General features: G+C 49.4%; 1 protein-coding gene across 1 annotated transcript in view; it reads left to right on the plus strand.

The window, feature by feature from the left end:
* The first annotated feature begins 10,970 nt into the window (after positions 1-10,970).
* The window catches only part of Adgrd2 (adhesion G protein-coupled receptor D2), a 14,446-nt gene continuing 9,854 nt past the window's right edge, over positions 10,971-15,562 (plus strand). Inside the window, exons 1-4 of the mRNA XM_031373195.1 lie at positions 10,971-11,124; positions 11,467-11,587; positions 11,919-12,024; positions 15,275-15,323. Coding sequence (XP_031229055.1) covers positions 10,971-11,124; positions 11,467-11,587; positions 11,919-12,024; positions 15,275-15,323 — 430 coding nt within the window. The remainder of the gene's footprint in view (positions 11,125-11,466; positions 11,588-11,918; positions 12,025-15,274; positions 15,324-15,562) is intronic.

The raw sequence follows: 15,562 nt of genomic DNA on the forward strand, positions 1-15,562 counted from the left end.
GTGAGCTCCTGGGTAGAGGCTAGGACCCTAGGTCCCAGATGAGGGGTCTGAGCTCATGAAGTTCCTGCAGATGTCGAAAGCAGTTGTCTGGGTCCAAGTTCCATGTCTTCTCATCCCCAGTGAAGCAGATTTTATGTGCTGAAGTTTGCATAGCATCCCACCCAGTCAGAACACACAGCTCAGTGCTCTCTGGTGAATTCACGGCTGTTTGGTTTTAATCACAATCCATTTGGGAACATTCTTGTCTCCCCAAAAACAAACATTATGCCTAGTGTTCAGATCCACCAGCCCAGTAAAAGTGAAAATATCTTTAAGCTTAGAGAAAAGAGGTGCCATGGACTTGCTATTTTGCTGTTGTTTCTTTCCTACTCTGGCTTTTGGCTTCCTTTTAATACAAAATAAACATAGCTATTTTCTTACTTGTCTGTTTGTCTCATGTATCCCAGGTACCCTCAACACTAAGTAGTTGAAGTTCAGACCTTGAAGTTCTGATCCTCTGCCTCCTCTTCCCAAGTGCTGTAACCCCAGCTTGCCTGGTTTATGCAATGCTAAGAGATAGAGTCCAGGCCTTTGTGCCTACTAGGAACGTACTCTATCCATTAAGCTTCACCCTCAGCATTGCTTAATGAAACAGTTTTGCTATGTAGTCCATGCTGGCCTTGAACTCACTGTGTAGCTCTAGGCTGGCCCCAAACTTGAAGCAACCCTCTTGCCTCAGCCTTTCAAGTACTAGGATTACAGACATATGTTACACCCAATTTCAAATGATCATATACTGAGCACTTGCTGTATGCTGGGCACAAAGATGCAGGTGTCACAGATAAACCAAGAGCAAACACTTGTCCCACTGTAGAAGGACATGGACTGGGTAAGGAATGTCCTCATGCCCAGGAAAGGCCACTAAGTGCATCTGCCTCCAGAAATATCCCAGAAACAAGTGGGGACAGGCAGCAGAAGAGCTTTTCTTCACAGGTCAAGCACACTGCATGTGTACACACACACACACACACACACACACACACACGGGTGGGGGTGGCTAGTACAAAATATTTGTTTCTCTCCAGTGGCCACAGCCAGTGGGACAAGTGTCAGGCCTTAGAGGGCCCATTTAGCAGAGTCCTACATCAGCCCTCAACCCCAAGACACAGATCAGACCTGTCTGCCCAACTACATGGATTAATGCTCATTCTGTCCAGCTCAGCCCAGGTATTGGAATGGGTGTGCAGTAGGCAAATTACTTGGCATTTGTAGGGACCAGTAGATCCTGAAGCAGCTCAGTATGGAGGAGGCATGAAGACAACCTAGAAAGGTCTAAGCTGAGATGTAGAGGATGAGGAAATATGAACCAGAAAAGACTTAGAGGTTTCTGCCTCTTCCTAGGTAGGGAATGTTCACCTTGGTGAGAAACGGAGGGAAGAAAGGCAGGAAAAGGAGGGGGACAGACATGGATGGGTCATAGTAACCATGTGAGGGATGCAGGACTTTCTCCTAGAAGTGGTAGGAGGCCACAGAAGAGTTTAAGGAAGGGAAGAAACTTGAGAAGGCATGCTCTTTTCAGTCCCATGGTGGAAGGTTCTAGGACAGGTAAAAGAAGATGTTGATTGGCTCTGGGCCCATCACAGACCCTATGGACCTCATATGCCAAGGCCAGTGGGATGTGTCTAGTATGGGCACCAACCTCCTCAGAGAAAAGTGACAGTGATCCTGACAATCAAAAACCTCTTTCATCCTCAGAGAAAGAGGTGACTCTGCCTCTGATGGAGAGACCTGCCGAAGTCACATGCCTGTTGGTGATGGTCCATTCCCATTCCTGGTGACCCTGAGGTGAAAAGGTCCATGTTCTTCTGGCTGCAGACAAGCAGGGGTGGGCTGAAGGTCTGAGACTGGGCCAGGCTCAGGTCCAGAGAAGGGCCAGTGTCCTCAGGTCACCCCTGAGGTGCCCCTGGCTGTTCTTACCCTGCCCGTTTCTTTCCCCAAACAATGGGCCTGAAATGCCTGATGGCTATCAGTCCCTGCAGCCTCTGGGACCATAGCCTGAGACAATGGGTCGGTCATGGCCGACATCCACAGAATTGATGGATTGTACTCACTGGCAATTTGTTCACCCAGTCACTGAGAAGAACAAATTAGGTAGATCTGCTTGCTGGACAAGACCTCAGGTGGGGGCCTGTAGACCACCCCAGTGCTGCTTGGCCGTCTTCAGGAATGATCTCTGGAGTTGTGGTCACTGTAAGAGGGAGAGAGTTAATAAGGAGCCTAGGCAAGGGCCCTGTAGAGAAAACAGAGATGTACCAGGCTTTTTTAATGTGTCTGCAGGAGTGAGGCTAGAGTGCACATGAAAGAGGCTGGTTCAACCGGATCATCTAAGCTCTACCCCAGCCATGGAGAGAAAGACCACTGCTAAGAGGCTGACAGAGAGTCCACACTTTCTTTGAAGAGCCTATTTTTTTCTCTGGGATCAACTTACACATGTGTAAAATGGGCTCCTGTGTTGAGTGGATGGCTCCACTATGCTGTTTGCCTGTTTTGCAGTGATGTTACAAGATGACTGCAGCATATAAAGAAAATAAGCTAGTTTTGGCTCGTGCTTATGGAGATCCAAGGGTAGGGAGCTGTGTGCGGTATTGGCTTTCTTGCTGACTGTGGGGAAGAGTGCATGGGGAGACGTCAGAGTGCCCTCTCACTCCCCACCCCACCTTTCCTTCAAGCCACCAGGATTTAAGCCTGAGTACACTGTTCTGATGGTCTTACCTAATCCTAAATCATCTTCCCAAGTCTCCGTTTCCCAACCGCAGAGTCACACTAAATGCCCATTCCCGAAATACTACACAGAAAGCGAGGCGGGCACACTGAAACCAAAGCCAAAAGTACAGAAAGGGCCCTGGCAAGCAGGCAGAAGAGGGCTCTGTGCAAGCCTTCTTTTTCTACTTTTTCACTGGCTCTGGACACTGGGGCTGGGTGAGGCAGGGGGCAAGTCAAAAATAGGATAGTCATGTCCTACCTATACACTGTTGGTCCCAAACACACTGAACTCTACCCCAGGTAGAGACTTCTTTTCCCTAAGATTATTTATTTATTTGGATAATTTTTTGTTTCTTTGGATTTTTGGTGGTGGTGGTGGGGGGCTTGGTTTGGTTTTTGAGACAGGGTTTTCAGTGTAATAGAGTCCTGGTTGTCCTGTACTCCCTTTGTAGGACAGGCTGGCTTCTTAGTCACAGAGATTCCCCTGCCTCTGTCTCCTGAGTGCTTGGATAAAAGGCATGCAACACTACACCCGGCCTGTGTGTTTGGTTTTTCAGACAGGGTCTCCTGTAGCCCAGGCTAACCTCAATCTCACAATGTAGCTGATGCTGGCCTTGAACTACCAATCCTCCAGCCTGTGAATCAATCCTGAAAGTTACAGGTATGTGCAACAATGTTCAGTTCTGATTTTTATTTTATTTTTTAAAATCTCAAAGCCCAGAGAGAAATTGAAAAATTAGCACCAGTGTATCATTTGCTTCAATGCCCCTCTTTTTTAAAAAGAAAGCCAGGTGTGGTATATGACCATAACCCTGGCGTGTGGAGGCTGAGACAGAAAAATCACAAGTTTTAGGCCACTCTTGGCTACATAAGCAAGACCAATTAAATAAAATAGGCCAAGTATGGTAGCACGTGCCTTTGAGCCCAGCATTCAGGGGGTAAAACACAGGCTGATACCTGTGAGTTCAGCCTGTGAGTTCAGGCCACCCTGGTCTATGTGACAAGTTCCAGGCCAGCCAAAGCTACAAAATGAGATCCTGTCTCAAAAGCAAACAAACAATATTAAAATAAACTATCATGAATAGTGAATTCAATGTGCTGTGTATTTGACCACAGTTTCAAAGACACTGAGCTGGCACAGCACCTCTACTTCTGTACTGTTTGTCATCCTCGACTTACACACACCGAAGCTGAGGATGGATGACAGGTAATATTCACCCAGGAGGCAGTGTGAACATGGCAATGTGGACCCGAGGCCTTGGTGGCAGGGTCATCAAGCCAGAGTTCACGCCCAAGCAGAAATCCTTGTTGTTAAGACCACTGAGGTAGGTGGGGTAGGGCCTCCAGTACCCCTGCCCTCAGCTTTCCATTGTACTCTTGGTGATGCCTGGCCCTTCCTACCTTCCACATGAATGGCTCTGGATAAAACTAATTGTCCATGGTTTGCCTACTAAACAGAGCATGCCAACTGTCCTTGTGGTAGGGTGGATGTAAGGGAGGCAGGCTGGGGGAGCAGTTCAAGGTAGCAATATGCTGAGGGTTGGTCCCCTCTGCTCCCACTAGTTTGGTCTCCTAAGGTATCCAGAATTTCAAGGACCCTCTAGCTTCCCCAAGTTCATTTTTTAATCCAAGTCTCACAACCCAACTCTTTCTAATAGGAAACCTTCACCTGTGTGCTAGTGGAAGAACAGGTCAACTGTCATGTTCTGTGCAGTCGCTAAAAGTTCCCTCCCAGACACAAGGGGGCAGGTCTCTGGGAGGAGTCACAGGGTCCCGCCCCTATCCTGTGGGACCTGACTGGCTAGGCTGCCCAGCAGAGAGCTGGCTCCAGAAACAGAGCTGACCGTGAACTGGTGGACCAGCAGAGGACAGCACCAGTAAAGCAGGTGAGAACCCGGGACTGGGAAGAGAAGAGGGACCAGTAGTGAAGGGGGGCTCAGGTCTTAGGCCTCATCTGCCTAGTGGGGATGTCTCAGAGTTCTCTCATGGAAAGGAGACCTATGGTGGCAGTCAAACTTATTTGAGCAAGGGAGGTGGGCCCCATGGAGCTGGAGGATACAGACGGAAGCAAGGGACACAGCACCCACTGAGCACTACTGTGATACACACAGCATATAGTGTAATTGGACCTCAGCTCCCAGCTACTATTGTTGCCACCCACTTTTGTTGGGATGGGGCAGATAGAAACAGGTTAAAAGTGGTAAAATTACAATAAATTGGCAATTTTCAGAGTCCCAAAAATGTGCACTTCTGAGTCCTCCTAAGCCCAGGACTTATCTTTATATAAGGGCATGCATTACTAGTGTGAGGGGCCAGACTCCCAAGTAGCATGAGGCCAGCACAGTGCTGTCTAAGGCATTTGTGCATGCCAGGGCTGAGACAGAGACCTGGGAGGCAGATCCCTGTAGCTTGCCAGGAGCAACCTCCAAATCACCCATGACTACCCTATTCCCAGTTTGTACATCTGGGCTAGGATAGGCCTAATGGTGGTGGGGGGTGGGGACTGAGAATCTACCTTGAAGAAGGGACAACTGAGGGTATGGGAGGCTGATCCAGGTAGAGGGGACAGTGTCGTGAAAAGTCTCAAGAAACGGGGTGGGGTATGGAAATGGATGATGCTTAAATGGGTGGGTGTGGCAGTCCATAGTTGCAGTCTTAAAGTAGGAGGACTCAAAGGCCAGCATAGCTATGTGGCTGACCCTGACTCAAACAAAGACCTAAGAAAATAAACAGCTGGCTGCATAGGGAATATAGGACAGACTAGGCAGAGCCTTGACCCCCAAGCTGAGAGCCCCCGGAAGACCACATGGTTCTGAGCTCCTGGGCTGTGTCCACCTCTCCCTGGAGAGTGGCTTGCTGTAGCCCTTGAAACTCACCAGGGTTACCGTTTTCCAGCCTGCAGTCCTGAGGACGCTCCTGGAGACCATCCTTTTGTACAAGCAAATGCCATCCCTTTTCCTGAGCTCTAACCCCAGGGCTTTGGCTTCCAGCTCAGTGAGGGCTGGAAACCAAGCAAAGGAATGTTTGAACCCTGTAGAACTCCAAGGAGGTTCCAAGGCAGGTGGCCGAGTTGCCTTTGTTATTGTTGTTGTTGTTGTTGTTGCTGTTGTTGTTGTTGTCATTGTTCTGAAATGGAGTCTCATGTGCCCAGGCTGACTTTGAGTGACTATGAGGTTGAGGTTGTCCCTTCCGCCTTCACCGCCCAGGCCACGGTGAGACTCCAAGAGTGTGCCACTATGCTCAGCCCACTGACTTCTGTTTCACTGTTCTGTTTTTTCTCAGTTGACGTTGGCCAGGTGTGTGATTCCCCGCTGTCCCTCACCTGCCATGGCTGCATCCAGAATGATTCCTCTGATTCACTGCCTCCTCTCTCTTCTGGTACCTGAATTTCTGGAGGGAAGAGTTCAGTGGGGAGGTCAAGAGAGCCCATAGTTGTTCACTGGCCAATGGCTACCACACTTCAAAGAATGTTAAAGTTAAACCCTTGCACATACACAGAACAAAAGCAACTACTGGGTGCTATGCTCTTGACATTCACTTATGGAGGGATATTCAACCAGGAGTAGTCACATGTGCTGCAGAGTCCACAGCTTTCACATCACCTCCGGAGCACACAGTAGGCATTCAACACTGGGGAGAAGTGCTTATCCATAGTGCACATCCATATTCTCTCTTAGATCAGAAGTCTCCCTGGGACCTTCTCTAACTCCCCAAGTGAATCAAAGAACCCTTTGGCTACAGGTTGGTATGAAGGTCCTCTATAGACACAGCCCAGCTGTGGCATGCGGTTGGCATATTGGTCTGAATTATGCAGAAAAGGGGAGGAGGTGGTGTTTCCTTCAAACCCCGTGGGAAGGGAGCTCCATCAAATTCCTATTGTATAGGAAGACTCCAGGGGGCAAGTCACCGAGTAGACAGTCCTGGCCAGGCCCCACAAACACAGAACCATGTCCTTGGCTCTCGTCCAAAAGGGTGTGACACCCATAAAAATCTCTCCTGCGCTTGCTCTCCTATGCCCTCCAGCCCTAGCTGCCCCAGGTGAGATGCTGCAGACTGCAGAGGGGTTGTGCGAATTCACAGGACAGCGGCAGAGCTGGTGGCAAGCCCAAGAGTCCTGTGACCACAGGTTTGGCCACCTGGCACTGGGGCCTCTAGATAGGGCTCTCACTTCGCATCTGCCTAGCTCGGTCTGGGTAGGACAAAGAGAGGCCTCATTACGAAGTCAGCCGCAGAGGCGTGAGTATGGGCTCAGAATCTGGTGCAAGCAAGGCGGGGAGGTGGGGGGGAAGGATAGTGTCTGGACCTCCAGAGATGGGGGCTGGGTCTCACTGAGACAACAGTTTCGGTTGAGCTGGAGTAAACAGTGCATGCCCGTTCTGGAAGTGGGGTTAACCCTGGGCAGGGGGCCTGGAACCCCCACTTCTTTCTCCTTCAGACTAAAGGAACCCCAAATCCCATTACGGGCTCCACGGCTGTGCCAGTGAGTGGCAGACCCTGTAGCAGTTAGGGAAACTGAGGCTCTGGCGCGTGTCCACACAGGTGAGCACACCACGTCTGCGCTAGTCTTCCGTGAGAGGACCGCTGACAGGGCCGCTCGGCTGCTTAAGGTCCTGCCCGCGCTGGCGGCGCTCACGGCTTGCGTGCATGTTCAGTGGGACGAGGCAGCGACCGAGGCAGCCACTCTCTTCTCCCTGGCCACTCCGGCTGTCGCCAACGCGCTGCAGCTGCGCGTCTTCGCTGAACCCAGAGGCTCTGTGCATGCTGCACTCGTGGTGCGCGGCCACCATGCGCCCTTCAACGCTGTCTTCCGCTCTGACGGCCGCTGGCACCACGTGTGCGCCACGTGGGAGCAGCGCAGCGGGCGCTGGGCGCTGTTCACCGATGGGAGGCGACGCGCTGGGGCTCAGGGACTCAGCGCGGGTCACCCGGTACCGCCCGACGGTGTGCTTGTGCTGGGTCAGGATCAGGACTCCCTGGGTGGCGGGTTCTCAGCCCGCGACGCCTTCAGCGGCAATCTCACTGACTTCTACCTGTGGGACCGGGTGCTGAGCCTCGAGCAAGTGCGCCGAGCTCGTGCCTGCACGCCACCCCCCGGGGGCTTGCTCTTTCAGTGGGACCTAGAGGCCCTGGACGTCACACCCTCGCTGTTGCCCACCGTGCTTGTGCGTCTGCTCTGTCCTGGTAGGACATTGGCCCGGACTGCCCATATGCTATGTCTTTCCCCTGGCTGGTCCATTGAGTCTGGCCCCGCCCCTGTCTAGCACCAGTCTCCAGCTCTGCCTTTGCCAATTTGATCTCGCCCAATTCTGGCCACTCCCTCTTCAGGCTAACAATTCCTGTCCAGAAGCTTACTTAGTGTGGGCTTGCTCAGTGCTAGGTTTCAGGGCCTCTTCTCCCTGATCTCGACATGCCCCGTGGTGTGGTGATGCTGCATGCTAGTTCCCAATCACGTGCAAGCGCCTTTTGGGCCTCCAAGGGTAAATAGCCAAGTTGTAATCCTGACACTTTGCTACTCTGGTCAGTACCCTCAGAGGAGTGCCCCACGTGGAACCCAGGACCTGGCACCAAGGGCTCTGAACTCTGCTTGCACCTACAGCCCTTTCTCTGCTGCTATCCAAAAGGTGCGCCTAGCTGTGCCAGAGCTCTGCCGAGTAGTAGAGAAGTTAGGGCTTTTATAATCTCCGGGTTTGAGGATTCCATAGATCTAGACAACACGGCGGTCTGTCCAGACAGGCCTGGGGCAAATTTCCCCTGTGTGACTTTGAAAAAGTGATTCTGCCATGTTGTGCCTCAGTTTCCCCATCTACCACGTTGTTTAATAGTTCAGGCACTGCCACAGATATGCTTTTCCTCCCGAAAACAGAACCTTGAGGGTGGTCATGGAGGAGGCTGGCCCCTCTTTTGCCTAGGGTCTAACCTGGCTTCCACCTTTTGCAGAGACCTATCAGCAGCTTCAGAACTTCCAGTCATGGCCGGATCAGGATATTATCAGCAGAGTCAATACTTTGGCCAAAGCCACTGTGGTAAGCCCATCCCTGGAGACTGAGAAGTCTGTGGCACTGTAGGCCAACTCCCTGTGCCTTATTTTCCTTACCTGTAAAGAGACACCCATCTAAAATATCTACAGGAACCCCATTTGTTCCTGATCTTTAGAACCCAACAGCTGAGAGCTTGTGACAAATTTGATTCACTAAGAAGACCCTGGCAGTACCCAACTGTGGTATCTGGAGAGTTCCCTCCTGTCAGTTATTCCTCTACCCACAGCTTCTCCCAAGCCCACTGTCTGAAGCCCCAGGGATCCTGTCCTTGGACAAGGCTTCCAGCTTCTTGGGTCTCCTGGAGAGAGTCCTGGCAGAGAAGCCAGGTCCACTGGGGCCTGTTACCCTGCTGGCCATCCTGCACTTCCTGAAGAGGGTGACTGCTCTCAGAGCTGAGGAGCCAGAGCTGCTGACCCAGCCCTGGGAGGAGCTTGGCAGAGGCTTTGTGTCTGTGGCCAGCCTGACCCTGGAGGAGCAGTCAGCCAGTGCGTGGGTGTCTATCCGTGAGGTGAGGCAGGCGGGGCTGGATGGGATATGCCCTTTCAGCCCCTTTGTTCTCTAACTGTGGGTGAGTCCGCACCTGTTTCTGAGGGCTGCATCTCTCCATGCCATCAGAGAGGCTCCTTTTGTCACTGTGAGTGGAAAGTCCACTTGAACACAGCACAGAGCTGAAAATAGTATTAAGAGCCATTGGTGATAAGGGCCCTCCCCATATCCAAGACTCTGCCAACTGCCTCAAGTCGGGGACCCTCTAGGTGGAGTGGTCCACCCATCATGTCTGCCTAAATACACAGGCAGGAAATTGCTCTGGAGGGAGAGGCTTTTAGAAAATTCATCCTTGCGAAGTACTAGTGGACAGGATTAGGAATAGACGGGATGTAAGAGTGACTAGGAGTGAAACAACCAATAAGACCGGTGGTGTGGTGCTCACATGGACAGGTAGGGAGTTCCCTTCCCGCATGTGTGTGAAGTCCAGCTGTAACCACAGATCTGGGGCACTGTAGTAGATGAGGGAATGTGGGGCTGTGGACCTCAGTTTTCTTACCTAGAGAATGGAATTCTCACACTTGCCTTGCTGGGGCAATGGTAAAGTGAACAGGGTGATGTTCACAACAGAAAGTGGGTAGCCACTCAGTGAATTTGGGTTTTGTTTTGTTTGTTTTTTAATGTTGAACCTGAGCACATATATTATGAGTTTGGCTCTGAATCAGTGTGAAGAGAGAGGTGGCCCAGGCTGAGTGGACTCCAGTTAGCCCACAACAGACCAGTAGCCACATGTCCTGCTAGGAGACCTGCAGCTTGAATTGATAGGCAGAGTTGGAGAGGTCAGAGGAGACTGAGGCAGACAGGGAACTCAAGCCTTGATCTTGAGGCCATTAAGGCCCAAGCATCTATGGCCCCCGGGTCAGGACCCATGGCACTTGGGCCTGGAGTGGGAGCAGGAACAGAGCTATAGCTTCCTCCCAGGTGGTTGGTGGGCCTATGGCCCTGGTGATGAGTGTGCAGCGCCTGGCATCCCTGCTGAGCTCCATGCTGACCTCTGCAAAGCCTCGAATCCACATCAAGCATCATCTTACTGGTGAGCGACCATCCACTTCCACAGCAAATCCCAGCCATCCTTTCTCAATGTGGTTCCTGAGAGATCGCTGTCTGGACTTCCATGCACTTCACATTTCCTTCCTTTATCCAGGCTGTATCTTCTGCCCTTTCTCCTTTAATCTCCTAGCAAATTCCTCCCCTTGGAGCTCTGCTTGGGTACCAACTCCCCTAACCGCCCCCCCCACACACACATACCACATGAGTTCTCTCTCGGTGGGTTAGTCTTCTCTCCTTAGTTAGTCTAATATCTTGAACATGTCCCTGCATAATTGGACTGCCCCTCCTCTTCCTGATGCCCCTGGGGTTCCAGGGCTATTTGAACAGTCTCTGCCCAGAGCTAGACCCAAGTTCACATTCATCAAGTGCTTGGAGATACATTTGGGGACTTTCACAGTAATCTTTAGCCACAGGTTCCCCCCACCCCATGGTAATACCCTTCCCTCAGGAATCCAGAAAGCCATTTTACTGTGGGTAGTGGTTCAACCTCTCTGGGCTTGAATGGTGGGCCCCTAGTCCTATAGTGGGGAGAGGACAAGTCAACCATGCAACTGAGCACCCCAGAAGAAAGCCCTCCCTCCTGAGATCCAGCCGATGCTCCATCTGATCCCAGGCCTGGAGGTGCAAAGCCTGCACCTGAGGGAGGCCAGCACTGGAGGGCACACGTTCACCATTCCTGGTGGGCATCCAGACGGACCAGGCCACATCCACATCCCTGCAGGTGAAGTGAGGCGGCTCCTTGGGAAAGGTGAGTAAGGAGAGAGTTGGCTGGAACCCTGTTGTGTTCCAGGTGAGAGGTCTGGCATCCATGTAGCCTCCTCCAGTGAATCCACATGATTTCCTTAGAAGTGGCTAGGTGGAAAAGGCCCCCGGCCCTGACCACTCGGGGTTTGGGAATCAGTGTACAGGACAGATGAAGGGATTTGGAACTACAGGTTAAGATGTGGTAGCCATGGCTGGTTGGAATTCTGCATTAGTCATTTTTCTGTTATATGATCTTAGAAAAGTCACTGGCTTGTGACCTTTAGTTCCCCTGTGAAATGGAAAGATCAATGCCTTCAGAGACAGCTAGTGTCTCCCACCTTCCCAGGCCTTGCAGAAGTCATGGTCATCCACACTTGGTTCACCTCAAGAATCTTCCAGTATACCCTGGGGGCACCTGGCCTAGAGCTCCTGGCCACTAATGTCTCAAAGGAGGTAAGAAAGCAGAGGTGAGTAAACCCCTCCCAGTAGAGGCCTGTGTCTCCCTCACACCCCAGAAAGCCAGGCCTCCATCTCTTCCCAGACTCCCATCATGGTGGGCAGGTCAATGTTTATCAGTGTGCTGGGTCTGTAGAAAGGAGCCTGCCCCCTTCTTATCTGGAGTCTGGCTTTAGAGCTGAGACTCTGAGAGGAGACAGGGCTTTCCAACAAGTCCCTGAGGCTGGAGCTCAAGGCCCCAAGTCATGGTCTAGTGCTCTCCCCTTGGCTGAAATGACCCAGGGCAAGCATATCACTCCCCACATCCACAACCACCCTTAAAAGCTCCATTTGTTCCCACAGGTCCCTAAGCACCCAAGTGGGGTCAGCTATACTCTCCTCGGAGGTATGGGATGCTGCTGGGGAGTTGAACACAGCTGTGACCTTTCACCTGCAGCACCAGGCCCAGGTACTGGGTGGTGCAGCACTTGTCTGGCTAATCCCTTTCCCTGATCCCCTGCCGCATGCTTGCCAATATTTGTTCTCTAGAAAGCCAAGACCTAAACATGCTCAAAAGAGCATATTCGGGCTAGAGTGATGGTTCGGTACTTAAAACCTGCTCTTCCTGAAGAGTGGATTCCATCCCCAGCATCTACAGGGCAGCTTACAACTGTTTGGAACTCCAGTCCCAGGGGATATAATGTCCTCTTTTGACCTTTGAGGGCCTACACAAATGTAATGCGCAGACACACATACAGGCAACACACACACACACACACACACACACACAGAGAGAGAATCATATTCATCCCCAATAATTTCCTCCATTCTCAAGGGACCAGAAGAGGGGTAATGTGCACTTTCACAATAGCTTCATAAATAATTTAAGCAACTTTCACTGAGCCCTCCAATGCTTGTTCCTATGGTGCTCAGAAAGACTATGTGATTGGCCCCATCTTTAAGTGGATAAATCAAGGATGCACACATATGCACATACAATCACACCGGCCCATTGTAAGAGCACGCTCACAGGCTGATATTCAGGGAGTCTTCTCCAAGTTAGGTTTCAGGGGGATGAAAACTATCCCTGGCTAGAGGTGTGTCTCAGGGCCAGAGCATTTGCCTACCTGGGTTCTGTCCCCAAGATTTAAAAATAAAAACATGCAACCTCAATGACAGAGGTAGGGCAACACTCAAAAGGCCCTGGAGAGCTACACACTGGCATGATGGTCTAGTCACTGTGGTTGTATGAAGAGGAAGGGATTCTCTATAAACTGGCATGGTAAGGCTTTCATACCATGGGACTTGGGTTCATGACATGCAATGTCTAAAGCCCTGGTTTTTTTTCTTTTAACCCTTGGGGCATTTTAAAGAAAGCTTAGATGTCTGTTGCTCACAGGTGGTCACTGTGGATACATGTGTGCACCCAGTGTGGCTTCTGTATCAGTTTGTCTGCATATCCTCCGGAAAGTCTCAGTCAGCTTGGTTGCAGTGTGCCCTCATCGATCCTCAGCCTTGAGTAGGTGGTTCTAGAACCACCCCCCTCCCAGCACCTGAACCCAGTGATAGATGTTCAAATCCCTTATTCCAAATGGCTTGGAAGTTACAGTGCCCTATAAACACTTTTGTAGATGCTCCCAGTTCCCTTTAGCTCACTCATGGTATCCATTACAATGTCAGTGATATGAACAGCTATATACTAAGGTCTGGTGTAGAGCATCATGACCAGAAAAAGTCTCTATATGCATAGGACAGAGGCAATTTTTTTTGTTTTAGTTTTTCTGTTTTAAAAAAATATTTTTGATTTGTGGTTTGTTTGATACATGGCAGAACCCAAGGATACAGAGGATAGAATGAATAAATATGCAGTTTAGTGTACTACTTAACATGATTTCAGTTAAGATTTTAGTTATCATTTAAATAATAGACTTTATTATTATTACATTTACATATCTGTATATCATACTCCCCCATCTATTACCCTTATTACTCTTTCCTTCCAGTGTCCTCCCTCCTTCTTCATATACATACACACATCCTAGTGATCTGGTGCATACAAAAGAGGGCGTCTGATCCCTTTACAGATGGTTGCCAGGAATTGAACTCTGGACCTCTGGAAAAGCATCCAGCGCTCTTAACTGCTGAACCATCTCTCCAACCCTCATATATGGTTGTTTGGTTTGGTTTGGTTTGGTTTGATTTGGTTTGGTTTGGTTTGGTTTGGTTTGGTTTAGTTTGGTTTGGTTGAGACAGAGTTTCTCTGTGTAGCTCTGGCTATCCAATTCCCTATGTAGACAGGCTGCCCTTGAACTCAAAAATCCACCTACTATGCCTCCTGAGTGATGGGATTAAAGACATGAGCCACCACCACCTAGTTAATCTTAGTTTTTTGACAATCCTCTACACTGATTTCCATAGCTTTTGCACCAGTTTATATTGTGCCATCAGTGTATAGGGTTCCTTCTTCCCTACATCTTTCTCAGTGTGTATTGTTGCTTGTTTTCTGTTTTAAAAAATTCATTTGTGTTCTTTTAGTTTTTTTGTACATGTGGGGGAGAGTACAGGTGCCCACAGAGGGCAGAGTGTTGGATCCTCCTGGATCTGGAGTTATAGGCAGCTGTGAGTTGCCCAACAAGAGTGCTGGGGACCCAACTTCCAACCTCTACAAGAGCAATGCATGCTCTTAACCACAGAGCCATCTCTCCAGGCTCCATTGTTTGTTTTCTTGATGATGCAATGGGTGAGAGGAATCTCAAAGCTGTTTTTATTTGCCGTTCCCTGGTGACTGAGGATATTGAACATTTTATCATATATTTATCAGCCATTTGTCGTCCTCTTTGAGACCTGTCAGTTCAGTTCATTAGTCCATTTATAGATTGAATCATTTGTTTGAGGAAGGTTGATGTTTAATTTTTAGAGTTCTTTATAGATTCTAAATATTAATTTCTGGTCATACATATAGTTAACAAAGATTTTCCCATTATAAAGCCTGTCTTTTCACTTGACCATCTGTCTCCTCTTTTTGTGCAGAAGCTTTTTAATTCCACACAATTACATTTGTCAATTCTTATTTTATTTTATTTGAGACAAGGTCTCACTGTATAGTCCTGGCTGACCTGGAACTTGCTATGTAAATAAGGCAGTCATCAAATCTACAGAGATCCAACTGCCTCTGCCTCTGGAGTGCTGGGATTAAATGCACCACCATGTCCAGTCCCAATTCAAAGTTTCATGTGTTATATTAAGGTTTATATTTTACATTTATTTATGTGTATGTGCACATGCATGCACATACATGCACATGAGCCATAGTGTGTGTGTGTGTGTGTGTGTGTGTGTGTGTGTGTGTGTAGGTCAGAGAACAACTTGCAGGATTAGTTCTCTCCTTTTACAATGAGTGCCCCACAGACTGACTCAGGTCAGCAGTAGCAAGTACCTTCACCTGCTGAGCCATCTCACCAGCCCCATTGGGTTTTATACAAGGTGAAAATTAAGGATCCAGTTTCATTTTTCTACAAGTGGATATCCAGCTTCCTCAGCACTACCTGTGGAAAAGACTGTCTTTTCTACAACTCGGGTTTGTGGTACCTTTGTAGAAAAATCACACACACACACACATACACACACATGCATACACACACATGTACACACACACACACATTCATAAGCACACCTGCTCCATATCCCCATACACACTCATATACCTGCCCTACCCCTAGGTCTTTCCACAGAAGATTCTAGAACCTGTCTGTGCGTTTTGGAACTTCAGTGCCAAGTAAGTTTCCACATTGACTTATTTGTGTCTCTGCATGTGTATGGAAGTCAGGGAACAACTTGCAAGAGTCACTTCTTTCTACCATATGGGTCCTGAGGATTAAACTCAGACTGTCAGGTTTGCCTGGCAGCAAGGGCCTTTGCCTGTTAAAACCATCTCACCCAACTCCAAATCAATTTACCATTTAAATTCAATAAACCATTTAAATGGTTTAAATCAATAAACCATTTAA

Source organism: Mastomys coucha, unplaced genomic scaffold (assembly GCF_008632895.1).
Source record: "Mastomys coucha isolate ucsf_1 unplaced genomic scaffold, UCSF_Mcou_1 pScaffold15, whole genome shotgun sequence".
NCBI classification, from domain to species: Eukaryota; Metazoa; Chordata; class Mammalia; order Rodentia; family Muridae; genus Mastomys; species Mastomys coucha.